A 13,482-nucleotide genomic window follows, 5' to 3' on the forward strand; every position below is an offset into this window, starting at 1 on the left:
ATTCAGAGATCCTCACTGAACTTCTGGAGAGAGTTTGCTGCACTGAAAGTAAAGGGGCTGAATAATTTTGCACGCCCAATTTTTCAGTTTTTGATTTGTTAAAAAAGTTTGAAATATCCAATAAATGTCGTTCCACTTCATGATTGTGTCCCACTTGTTGTTGATTCTTCACTAAAAATACAGTTTTATATCTTTATGTTTGAAGCCTGAAATGTGGCAAAAGGTCGCAAAGTTCAAGGGGGCCGAAATACTTTCGCAAGGCACTGTAGCAAAAACGTTTGACATATAAAAACAGGATTTTCAGCAGGGTTGAAATAATCTTAATTAATTATGAAGTTGTGAAAAATACTAATAACATTCCACCAATGAGGCAACTAGAGGATGATTTTGTCATTTGACTGCAGGAAAGTGCTATAAGGAATTTGAAATTAATTATAATTATACTTTTGATACTCAAATATATTTTAGCAATTACATTAACCTTTGATACAATCACATACTTAACAAAATGTACTCAAGTAGTATTTTACTGGGTGACGTTCACATTAATTTGATTCATTTTCTATTAAGGTATCTTTACTTTTACTCAAGAATGACAATTGTGTACTTTTTCCACCACGTAATATTTGCTCTCAGAGCAAGCTGTCTGTCCGTCATTTCAAAATGTCTCTCCAGCACCAAAATTAGAATACGTCGTGACGCTGTGCGTAATGTTTAGTTCGTCCCCTATGGTGAATGAAGAATCCGCTATCCAATTGTGGCACTGCCGTTGTCGAAAACAGCAACATTGTTTTCTTCTGTAGACAAAGGTGTCTCGACAACCCAATAAATTACTGAATAGTCATCCAGTTCTGTGGCTTCTTGGTGAAGACATGGAAAAACAACCGCGGTTGTTGACATCCCAACTCCTACTGAAAAACAGCTTATTCGAAGTGTCGTTAAACCGTGTGCTTCTGACATGGAAAGAGATTGCGACCAAGAAAAAACGCGTTTCTGGGGGAATACATCACCCATGTAAAGTCGGTAAGTGTCAAAAGATAAACTGGTTATGAAGTGCAAAGATGTTATTAAAATATTCCGCGGTGCACGATGAAGGACGTTGAGAGGTCGAGGGACTGGTGATTTAGCCTGTTTTCTTTGTTGGGTATATCCGCTATCCACATTCGCGTAAACACATGACGTGGGCATGCACATAATCCTCTGAATGTTTTTATATAGGCAATATAAATTAGTCGTTGCATGCTCTTAACATTTGTTATTGTCAACGAATGACATGGAATGATATAGCCTAAATTTGCCCTATAAGTCGATTTAGTTAATTGCCCCATAGCCTATCCGACACCGACAACTAACGTTAGGACATTAACAGTATATATAAGCTTGAGTATTATAACAGCAAGACAATCCATTGACTAGTGGACTAAACTCCACTCCACGGTGAAGGAAGTTTCTGAAGAACTTCAACAGCGTGGAGCCGAGACCAGGCTTTGTGGAATCTAGCTCCGACTACATCGATTCGCACAAGGTCAATACTTCAAAACATTTCAATTATGAAATCTCCACATTGTACCTATGTAATAAACGTTAATCAAATACCACCACCTACTGTTTCCTTGTTGATATACAATGGGCACATGCGCATTTGTCCTTAGTTGCCATCTTGGAGCAACAGCAATGATTAAACAGTCAGTGGTTGTATTTGATTAACGTTTATTGAAAAATAGGTATGCAAGTACAGAGGACAAACATATATGCACAAGGTGGGTGTTTCATGATTGACATTTTTGGAAGAATTGAGAATGAGCGAATAATGTAATCGGAGCTAGATTCCTCACAGCTTCACTGAAGTTCATAATTCCAGTGAAGTTCATCATAAACTTCCTTCAACATGGAGTGGAGTTTAGTCCTCTATCCATTGCCCAGAGCTTCATTTTAAATGAAAGCAAGCCGATTCTGAGCTGTTTGTTGTTTGACAGCTGGTCCGCGGAGTGCGGCTGCGGCCCTGGCTTGGATAGCCTCACTATGTCGGGTCAATTGGATGGCACACAATTTGGCCTCGGAGTTCTTCTTTATGAGCTGGCTGACATTTTTCATCACCTCACACGGTAATAACCACCATAGCCCTTGCAAATTAGCCTTAATGTTTTAGGCTACTGCGTTGATGTTGTTAGTTGATGTTGTTAGTCTAAAGACACTGCATATAAATTCACAAAGAATCATAATTCTAGGATGTTATTTATGTATTACCCGGCAGCGTAGCCTAGTGGTTAGAGCGTTGGACTAGTAACCGAAAGGTTGCAAGATCGAATCCCCGAGCTGACGAGGTGAAAATCTGTTGTTCTGCAAGGCAGTTAACCACTGTTCCTAGGACGTCATTGAAAATAAGAATTTGTTCTTAACTGAGTTGCCTAGTTAAAGGTAATAAAATAATAAATAAAAAAAGATTTAAAGTTATTTATTTATAATCATCAATGACAGGCCCACATGTCTGTACAATCAGCTACATAGCAAATCTCTTGTCACTTGAGATTCAGATGAGGGGCAAAGCATATAGAGTACCACAGTATGAGTCATAATACCCATAAAACCTAGTGGTTAAACAAGGAAATGGTTCCTTGCCTTAAGTTGGGCATCATTCACAAGTGATCATATGTCATCAAATCAACATTTTATTGGTCACGTGCAGAGGTTATTGCGGGTATAGCGAAATGCATTCACAAGCGATAGGCTAATCTTGTCACCCATTTTTATTTTATTTATTTAACTAGGCAAGTCAGTTAAGAACAAATTCTTCACACTATTCATGATTTAATATTGTATTTACATATAGTAAATAGTATATGTGTGAAATGTGTTTTGATTTAGAATGGACCATTATCATGCACCTGTCTCGAAACAGGGGCAGAGAAAAGAATGTCATCAATGCACTTAAATAGCGAATGGAGGACACTTTTCCAATGGTTCATTTTCATGCCAGCCAGGTAGGCTATATAATCCTATTGTAAAGATAAGCTATGTGCTTAATATTAAGAAAAGTCGAGAAATAAATATAGTAGCTGATGGGATCATCTTTTTAATAAAGGCCATCACTATTGTTTTCTCACACAATTTACATAGCCTATAGAAACTTTGCACAACATGAGCTCATGGTCTCTAACGAAGTGTTTGATTAGATTTTTGATGACATTTGCATTGATGTCAGAGGGACAATAGAGTGCTGAGTACCAGACAGTTAGCAAGTCTGGCTAATAATGACTATCAGCAGCGTCAGAGCTTGGAGAAGCCAAATTACAGTGACTAAACAGTCACGTAGAATTTGACTGCCGTCATGACTCGTGACCGCCGATGTGGCGGTAATGCTGTCACCCTAACAGCTCTAGTCCAGACCTGCTTTAATTTCAACTTCCACAGATGTAGATTTTTTTGTCTGGTCCGTACCAGCCTTGTCTTGGCCAAAACATAGATGTCCATGATTGGTTCAGATTTGGTCCAGCCCGGACCAGTTGTTTTGTAAATAGCACAACAGGTGAAAGCGTGAGCTGGTGAGTCCAGCTGCGTGTTGTGATTGCTTCAATACAGGGATCAGGGACGTGCAAATATAGTTTTCACAGAAAAGGCAAATTAGTCTGAAAATAGCTTCATTTTCATCGGATGACAAATGCAACGCTATTTGGCTGGCAGACACAGTAAATGACGTTGCAAGGTTTTTTTTGCAAAACAAATGATGCATGGCCATCATATTTCTAATGTTAATCATAGAAAGAATGTAGCCAGCTAGTTAATCTTGAACTTTACCGGAGAAAAGTAGGCTTGCTGTCTACACTTAGAGCTGTCTGCTGATGGAATGCCCATTAGTGAATTCTCATCTAAAAGGAGAAGTGCTACTGAAGCACAAACTTTGTCTGACGCCGAGCAGAAATGACAAAAATAAGCATTTTAAGATCTGTTTCAGAGCATACAAGCTTGTCAACATCTTTTATTTTGTTCAATATCTCTCGTTCACATTCACTTTTAAATTTAAAAAATTATCCAAAAATGACATTCTGTAGACTCATACCTATACATGTATAACTTTATTAGCTGGATTGCCTGTAATTGGAATTTGTTTATTTTCGTTTGCGCTCGTTAGCATATTTAGCTAGTAGCCTCATGGAAATTTGCTATTACTTGAGCTAATTTTGTTAGTATTCTGGTAAGATGCCCAATGGTATTTAGATTTTTTTTTGTATAATGTTATAAAAATCTGTAAACCGCCTAACTCTACTTCAGAACAGTACACAGTAGAGCACACAAGAGTTGAGAACACAATAATGTACTTTATTGTACTAGGGATGGGCTGTTCGAGTACTCACACTTTTATTTTTTGAGTGCTCAAATGGGACTCACTGCCCGTACCGGGACAAAAATAGGGCATTTCTCTATATGCCAACAGTGCGCAATAAATGCCTAATTTATCATAGCTATTACAGATAACAAAACAAATTGCCAAATTGCCTCATATACAAGTGTACAAAACATTACCACCTTGCTAATATTGAGTTTCACCCCCCTTTGCCCTCAGAACAGCCTCAGTTTGTCGGGGCATGGACTCTTCAAGGTGTAAAATTTTCTCAAGGCCTAAAAACCCTTATTTTACGTATCTCCTCCCCTTCATCACTGATTTGAAGTGGATTTAACAAGTGACATCAATAAGGGATCATAACTTTCACCTGGTCAATGTATGTTGTGGAAAGAGCAGGTGTTCTTAATGTTTGATTACTCTGTGTATAGTCAGTCAATAAAAAAACAAGTGCCATTTAAGATTAAGTTATCAAAACTGTAGTATCAGCTGGTTATGTTATCGTGAAACACAATCTTCAAAAAGGTGGTAACCTCAGCAGTGGTGCTTGCTTGTACAATGGCATAGCCTTGTTTTGTTAATTTTGCAGACAAGGAGCTTATATTTCCTCAGCCCTTATCAGTCAAGACTAATGTTCCCTCTAAGCTGCGCCCCCGGGACTGCAGTGCGGAAGAAATGTCATGCCACTGAGAGAAGCATGAGATTGAACTTCACTCAACGAGTTTTGCCTGTTAACACTGGCAACGTTTCCCTTTATTGTGGGAATTGTGATCGAATAAAAGCAATATTAGCCACTTTCAGTGTGACATACCGAAACAAAATTAACTATGCAAGAGATTTTGTTGTATGCAAACTATTGCCATATATGGATCTGTGCCATTTACTTTGAACTGGACTGTGTTTACAGCTGTGGTCGTGAGTAGATGCGCTTGGTTTGAGATCAAAGCAAGAGCTGCATGTAGCCACATGAGCACATTTCCTTCATATCCTTTGCTAGTTAATGAGTTATTAGCCCAGTTATGGATACTTTGTAGTCAGCAATGGAGTGATTGCTTCCTATAAGAGCACAAACGTGTACATTTCTAGGTAAGAGCTTTTCTTTTGTCTTAAAGAGTCAGTGTTGTATTTTGAGACGGGCTTGAATATGAGTACGTAGCCAATAGGCAGAGGGTAGCATAATTTATCTGATTATCTGTAATAATGGGTATGGGATTATTTTGTAAAGTGGTTTCTTGCATCAATCAACACAACAACATTTTCAGTCACCGCCTTGTCTGGTGGAGAAGTGGATAAACAGGTCTCCCCACAGGTGTGATTACTACCTCTGAGGGTTTAAAGCTTGAGGTAGTCACCTCATACAAGTACATGGGAGTATGGCTAGACGGTACACTGTCCTTCTCTCAGCACATGTCAAAGCTGCAGGCTAAGATTAAATCTAGACATGGTTTCCTCTATCGTAATTGCTCCTCTTTCACCCCAGCTGCCAAACTAAACCTGCTGCTGCCATGTTGTGCTGATAACATGCTATGATGTCGTCTTAGGTCTCCCTTTATGTAGTGTTGTCTCTTGTCGTGATGTGTGTTTTGTCCTATATTTTTAATCCCATCCCCGCAGGAAGCCTTTTGCCTTTTGGTAGGCCGTCATTGTAAATAAGAATTTGTTCTTAACTAACTTGCCTTAACTTATTTTTTTGTTGTTGTTGGAAAAATACGGTTTATAGGCATTTATTTCTGTAGGCCCAACATACAGTCGTGGCCAAAAGTTTTGAGAATGACACAAATATTAATTTTCTCAGTCTACTGCCTCAGTGTCTTTAGATATTTTTGTCAGATGTTACTATGGAATACTGAAGTATAATTACAAGCATTTCATAAGTGTCAAAGGCTTTTATTGACAATTGCATGAAGTTGATGCAAAGAGTCAATATTTGCAGTGATTACCCTTCTTTTTCAAGACCTCTGCAATCTGCCCTGGCATGCTGTCAATTAACTTCTGGGCCACATCCTGACTGATGGCAGCCCATTCTTGCATAATCAATGCTTGGAGTTTGTCAGAATTTGTGGGGTTTTGTTTGTCCACCCACCTCTTGAGGATTGGCCACAAGTTCTCAATGGGATTAAGGTCTGGGGAGTGTCCTGGCCATGGACCCAAAATTTTGATGTTTTGTTCCCCGAGCCACTTAGTTATCACTTTTGACTTATGGCAAGGTGCTCCATCATGCTGGAAAAGGAATTGTTCATCACCAAACTGTTCCTGGATGGTTGGGAGAAGTTCCTCTCAGAGGATGTGTTAGTACCATTCTTTATTCATGGCTGTGTTCTTAGGCAAAATTGTGGGTGAGCCCACTCCCTTGGCTGAGAAGCAACCTCACACATGAATGGTCTCAGGATGCTTTACTGTTGGCATGACACAGGACTGATGGTAGCGCTCATCTTGTCTTCCCCGGACAAGCTTTTTTCTGGATGCACCAAACAATTGGAAAGGGGATTCATCAGAGAAAATTTCCTCAGCAGTCCAATCTCTGTAACTTTTGCAGAATATCAGTCTGTCCCTGATGTTTTTCCTGGAGAGAAGTGGCTTCTTTGCTGCCCATCTTGACACCAGGCCATCATCCAAAAGTCTTCGCCTCACTGTGTGTGCAGATGCACTCACACCTGCCTGCTGCCATTCCTGAGCAAACGCTGTACTGGTGGTGCCCCGATCCCGCAGCTGAATGAACTTTAGAAGACAGTCCTGGTGCTTGCTGTGTTAACGAGATAATCACTGACATGATGTGAGCTGGTCCTTTTGTGGCAGGGCTGAAATGCACTGGAAATGTGTTTGGGGTTTCAGTTCATTTGCATTGCAAAGAGGGACTTTGCAATTAATTGCAATTAATCTGATCACTCTTCATAACATTCTGGAGTATATGCAAATTGCCATGACACAATCTGAGGCAGCAGACTTTGTGAAAATGTATATTTGTGTCATTCTGTACAGTTTTGGCCACGACTGTACAGTTTAACTTGAAGAATGTTATATTTTAATAGAATCCATCAAACCTATAAACAAAGTTGACAGGCTAACATGCTTTTCAAAATGTTGGGAGACTGACAGAAGAGTCTGTTCATAACAATTCAACTGTTCAACCGTGTTAGCTTGCAAATAGATCCCAAGTTGGCTAAACTTGAAATATAAAGATTAGCTGGCTAATCACAAGCACTGGGCTTGATTGATTGTTGATGAGACCTGTGTTATTTTTCTATAGCCTAACGCCTGCTACAAGAAGTCAGTCATTATTTGTGAATGTGCATTATGCATGGTTCTAGTTAAATGTGTAACAAAAAAAAGCATTTTCATAGACTTCAAAGCCAGATCAGTGATTATTGCAACAAAAAAAGCTGGTTAAACTATTTTGATAAACTCATTAAATTATTGGTGTGTCTAATGGTTGGGGAAGGCTATTATTTATCCTAGGTATAACCTCACAAGCCCTAAATTCATTAGATTTCTGCTAACTGTTTGTAATACAGTTAGTTATTTAGAGAACTTTTTGAAAAATGGAGATATATCGAGAATCACCCATAGGTTTGAAAAAAAATTGAGATATGATTTTTAGGCCATATTAGCCAGACCTAACTGTACTGTAATGTACTCTACTGAGCTGTACTTTCATGTGAAACAGACTTCTATGATTGGTTCAGATTTGGTCCTGACTAGAGGTCGACCGATTAATCGGAATGGCCGATTTAATTAGGCCCGATCTCAAGTATTCATAACAATCGGAAATCGGACATCTTTATTTAACTAGGCAAGTCAGTTAAGAACACATTCTTATTTTCAATGACGGCCTAGGAACGGTGGGTTAACTGCCTTGTTCAGGGGCAGAACGACAGATTTTTACCTTGTCAGCTCAGGGATTCAATCCTGCAACCTTACGGTTAACCTGTTACTCCTACCCCCTACTTTTTCGAACATTCTGTAAAAAATTGCGCAACATTTCAGCGCCCTGTTACTCAGGCCAGGAATATAGTATATGCATATGATTAGTATGTGTGGATAGAAAACACTCAGACGTTTATAAAACTGGTTAAATCACGGCTGTGACTATAACAGAACATGCTATAGTGATTATGGGACATCTAGGAGTGCCAACAAAGAAGATGGTCAAAGGTAATGAATGTTTTATATTTTATTTGTGCGGTTTGTGTAGCGCCGACTATGCTAAGTATTTTGTTTACGTCCCCTGCGGGTCTTTTGGGGTGTTACATGCTATCAGATAATAGCTTCTCATGCTTTCCCCGAAAAGCATTTTAAAAATCTGACTTGTTGCCTGGATTCACAACGAGTGTAGCTTTAATTCAATACAATGCATGTGTATTTTAATGAACGTGAATTTTACGTAATTATGACATAACATTGAATGTTGTGCAATGTAACAGGAATATTTAGACTGGCGGATGCCACCCATTAGATAAAATACGGAGCTGTTCCTTATTTCACTGAAAGAATAAACGTCTTGTTTTCAAGATGATAGTTTCCAGATTCGACCATATTAATGACCTAAGGCTTGCATTTCTGTGTGTTACTATGTTATAATTAAGTCTATGATTTGATAGAGCAGTCTGACTGAGCGATGGTAGGCACCAGCAGGCTCATAACCATTCATTCATACAGCACTTTTGTGCGTTTTGCCAGCAGCTCTGCTGTTTATGACTTCAAGTCTCAAATAAATAATGAAACATGTTCAATTTGGTTTACGTAAATAATGCAAAAACACAGTGTTGGAGAAGAAATTACAAGTGCAATATGTGCCATGTAAAACAAAAAGCTAACGTTTAAGTTCCTTGCTCAGAACATGAGAACCTATGAAAGCTGGTGGTTCAATATTCCCAGTTCTTAAATGTTTCCAGTTAATATTTTTTAGGTTGTAGTTATTATAGGAATTATGTGTCAACTATTTCTCTCTGTACCTTTTGACTATTGGATGTTCTTATAGGCACTTTAGCATTGCCAGCCTAATCTCGGGAGTCGATAGGCTTGAAGTCATAAAGAGCACTGTACTAAGAGCTGCTCGCAAAACAAGTAAAGTGCTGTTTCAATGAATGCTTACAAGCCTGCTGCTGCCTACTACCACTCAGTCAGACTCAGTCAGACTGCTCTATCAAATATCAAATCATAGACTTAATTATGATAAACGCACAGAAATATGAGCCTTTGGTCATTAATATGGTCAAATCCGTAAACTGTCATAATGAAAACAAAGGGTTTGTTCTTTCAGTGAAATTTGGAACGGGTTTTTGTCGAACGGGTGGCAACCCTAAGTCTAAATATTGCTGTTACATTGCACAACCTTCAATGATATCTCATAATTATGTAAAATTCTGGTAAATTAATTACGGTCTTTGTTAGGAAAACACACAGTTCGCAACGAGCTAGGCGGCCCAAATGAATGCATATACCCTGACTCTGCTTGCATAGACACGAGAAATGACACAATTTCCCTAGTTAATATTTCCTGCTAACATGCATTTATTTGAACTAAATATGCAGGTAAAAAAAAATGTGTATTGATTTTAAGAAAGGCATTGGTGTTTATGGTTAGGGACATTTGTGCAACGAATGTGCTTCTTTTGCGAATGCACTTTTGTTGAATAAAAGTAAATTGGCGAAGTTGAAGTAGGCTGTAATTCGATGATAAATTAACAGGCACCGCATTGATTATATGCAACGCAGGACAAGCTAGTTAACCTAGTAATACCATCAACCATGTGTAGTTAACTAGTGATTATGTGAAGATTGATAGTTTTTTTATAAGATAAGTTTAATGCTAGCTAGCAACTTACCGTGGCTCATTGCAGCCACAAGGTCCTTTTGACGCTGCACTTGCGTAACAGGTGGTCAGCCTGCCACGCAGTTTTCAATGTATTCGGCCATAATCTGCGTCCAAAAAGGTTGATTACTGATTGTTATGGAAACTTGAAATTTGGCCTAATTAATTGGCCATGCTGATTAATCGGTCGACCTCTAGTTTGAATTTCTCCCACTCCTTATCCCACCTCACTTTCTGTGGAATAGAATAAGGCTGTAACGTAACAAAATGTGGAAAAAGTTAATGGGGTATGAATACTTTCCGAATGCACTGTAGAAATGTGATATTTTTATGCTTCCTGTGCTTTAGTTTAGTTTTTGTGTCTTTTACTTTTGGTTTCGTAGACCAGTGGAAAATATATTTCTCAGCGGTTTACATAGTACAGTGATTCTCTACACTGTATTCTGCTCGTTTTGCCACAAACTGCAAACTATTCAAATTTTTTGCAGGAAATGGGGGAGCAATTTTTGCATATTGGACCTTTTTTTTACAACTTTAATGTGTACATGCATGATTGGAATGTCACCTTAATTACATTATGTTCATTGATGACTGAGATGAGCTGACACACTGACAAAGAGCACAGGAGCAAAGGCCCTTCACTTCTCCACCAACAACATATGGTGGCTTATTTTGTGATGATTGTCAGACTTAAGATATGTATCAACCAAAAATGGTTGTGTTTAAGAACATAAACTATGACCCCCAAAAAGTTGATGACCGAACTTACCAATAGTGCAGTACATTCCATTCCCAACCTTCTCCTTGGGGACCACCAGAAATGTCACTTTTTTTGGATCAGGTGTGCCAGTTTAGGGCTAAAACAAAATCTGGTGGTCCACCAAGAGAGAGTTGGGAAATACTACAATACTGTCTTTTCAGCTGGGCAATGTTAATAACCTCTTATGGATCCCTTAGGCGCGAATCCCGTTTTCGGGATTGATTTGACAACATCCAGTGAAATTGTAGCGTGCCAAATTCAAACTACAGAAATATCAATATTCAACCTTCAAAGAAATATAAGTGTAATACATCAAAATAAATACATTAATCTAGCCACGGTGTCAGATTTCAAAAAGGCTTTACGGTGAAAGCAAACCATGCGATTATCTGAGGACTGCGCCCCGCATACAATCACATGAAAAACATATTTCAACCAGGCAGGTGCGACACAAAAGTCAGAAATAGCCATATAATAAATACCTTACCTTTTGAAGAGCTTCTTTTGCAATCTCAAATGCCTGTGACACAATGAATGGTCGTTTTGTTTGATAAATTCCTTCTTTATATCCCCAAAACGTCCATTTTATTTGGCGCGTTTGATTCCGAAATATACCGGTTCCAACATGACTACAAAGTATGTAATAAGTTACCTGTAAACTTGGTCCAAACATTTCAAACAACGTTCCTAATCCAACCTCAGGTATCCTAAAATGTATATAAACGATAACATTTAAGATGGAATAAACTGTTTCTAATACCGGATAAAAACAATGTGAAGTGCGCTCCAGTTCACACGCAACAAAAGACTAAAGCCCTTCAGAGTGACATCTACAAAGAACAGCCCTACTTCTTCATTTCTCAAAAGAAAAACATTGAACAATTTCTAAAGACTTGAAATCTAGTGGAAGCCATAGGAACTGCAATCTGGGCCATATTAAATCAGGTCCCCCATAGAAAACACAGTGACCTCAAAAAATAATTCCCTGGATGGATTGTGCTCGGGGTTTTGCCTGCCAAATCAATTCTGTTGTACTCAGACATGATTCTAACAGTTTTAGAAACTTCAGAGTGTTTTCTATCCAAATCTACAAATTATATGCATATCCTAGCTTCGGGGCCTGAGTAGCAGGCGGTTTACTTTTCATCCGGATGTGAAAATACTTTGTGATATTATTCAAAATCAAATCAAACTTTGTTACATGCACCGAATACAAGTGTAGACCTTACCATGAAATGCTTACTTACAAGCCCTTAACCAACTGTACAGTTCAAGAAGAGTCAAGAAAACATTTACCAAATAAACTAAAGTTAAAAAATAATAAAGTGACACAATAACATAACGAGGCTATATACAGGCGGTACCGGTACCGAGTCAGTGTGCGGGGGTACAGGTTAGTTGAGGTAATTTGTACATGTAGGTAGGGGTGAAGTGACTATGCATAGATAATGAACAGCGAGTAGCAGCAGTGTACAAAACAAATTGGGGGGAGGGGTCAGTGTAATAGTCCGGTGGCCATTTGGTTAATTGTTCAGCAGTCTTATGGCTTGGGGGTAGAAGCTGTTAAGGACCCTTTTGGTCCTAGATTTGGCATTCTGGTACCGCTTGCTGTGCGGTAGCAGTGAAAAGTCTATGACTTGGGTGACGAGTCTCTGACAGTTTTATGGGCTTTCCTCTGACACCGCCTGGTATAGAGGGCCTGTATTGCAGGAAGCTTGGCCCCAGTGATATACTGGGCTGTACGCTCTACCCTCTGCAACCGGTCAGGATGCTCTCGCTGGTGCAGCTGTAGAACTTTTTGAGAATCTGGGGACCAATGCTAAATCTTTTCAGTCTCCTGACGGGGAAAAAGTTTTGTCGTGCCCTCTTCATGACTGTCTTGATATGTTTAGACCATGATAGTTTGTTGGTGATGTGGACACCAAGGAACTTGAAACTCTCGACCCGTTCCACTACAGCCCCGTCAATGTTAATGGTGGCCTGTTGGGCTCGCCTTTTCCTGTAGTCCACGATCAGCTCCTTTGTCTTGCTCACATTGAGGGAGAGGTTGTTGTCCTGGCACCACACTGCCAGTTCTCTGTCCTCCTCACTATAGGCTGTCTCATCATTGTCAATGATCAGGCCTACCACTGCTGTGTTGTCAGCAAACTTAATGATGGTGTTGGAGTCGTGTTTGGCCACGCAGTTGTGGGTGAACAGGGAGTACAGGAGGGGACTAAGTACACAACCCCTGAGGGACCCCAGTGTTGAGAATTAGCTTGGCAGATGTGTTGTTGCCAACCCTTAACACCTGGGTGTGGCCCGTCTGTCTACTTGAAACATGTAGGTATTACAGATTCAGTCAGGGAGAGGTTGAAAATGTCAGTGAAGATACTTGCCAGTTGGTCCTCGCATGCTTTGAGTACATGTCCTGGTAATCCATCTGGCCCCTTGGCTTCGTGAATGTTGACCTGTTATAAGGTCTTGCTCAAATCGGCTACCGAGAGCGTTATCACACAGTCATCCAGAACAGCTGGTGCTCTCGTACATGCTTCAGTGTTGCTTGCCTCGAAGCGAGCATAAAAGGCATTT

At 39.5% G+C, this 13,482-nt stretch overlaps 1 protein-coding gene across 5 annotated transcripts in view; it reads left to right on the forward strand.

Annotated features, from left to right (window-relative positions):
- The first annotated feature begins 702 nt into the window (after positions 1–702).
- Positions 703–13,482, forward strand: part of LOC124039099 (ceramide kinase-like) — a 31,344-nt gene continuing 18,564 nt past the window's right edge. For 2 of the 5 annotated variants that reach the window (XM_046354985.1, XM_046354989.1), the window contains exons 1-2: positions 703–1,023; positions 1,977–2,105. In XM_046354985.1, the coding sequence (XP_046210941.1) occupies positions 873–1,023; positions 1,977–2,105 (280 nt within the window). In that variant the 5' untranslated portion in view covers positions 703–872. Of the gene's footprint in view, positions 1,024–1,711; positions 1,761–1,976; positions 2,106–13,482 lie in introns of those variants that run through there. The other 3 variants (XM_046354996.1, XM_046355004.1, XM_046355010.1) reach the window with 3 other exon arrangements.

The sequence above is a fragment of the Oncorhynchus gorbuscha genome, linkage group LG01 (assembly GCF_021184085.1).
Source record: "Oncorhynchus gorbuscha isolate QuinsamMale2020 ecotype Even-year linkage group LG01, OgorEven_v1.0, whole genome shotgun sequence".
NCBI lineage: Eukaryota > Metazoa > Chordata > Actinopteri > Salmoniformes > Salmonidae > Oncorhynchus > Oncorhynchus gorbuscha.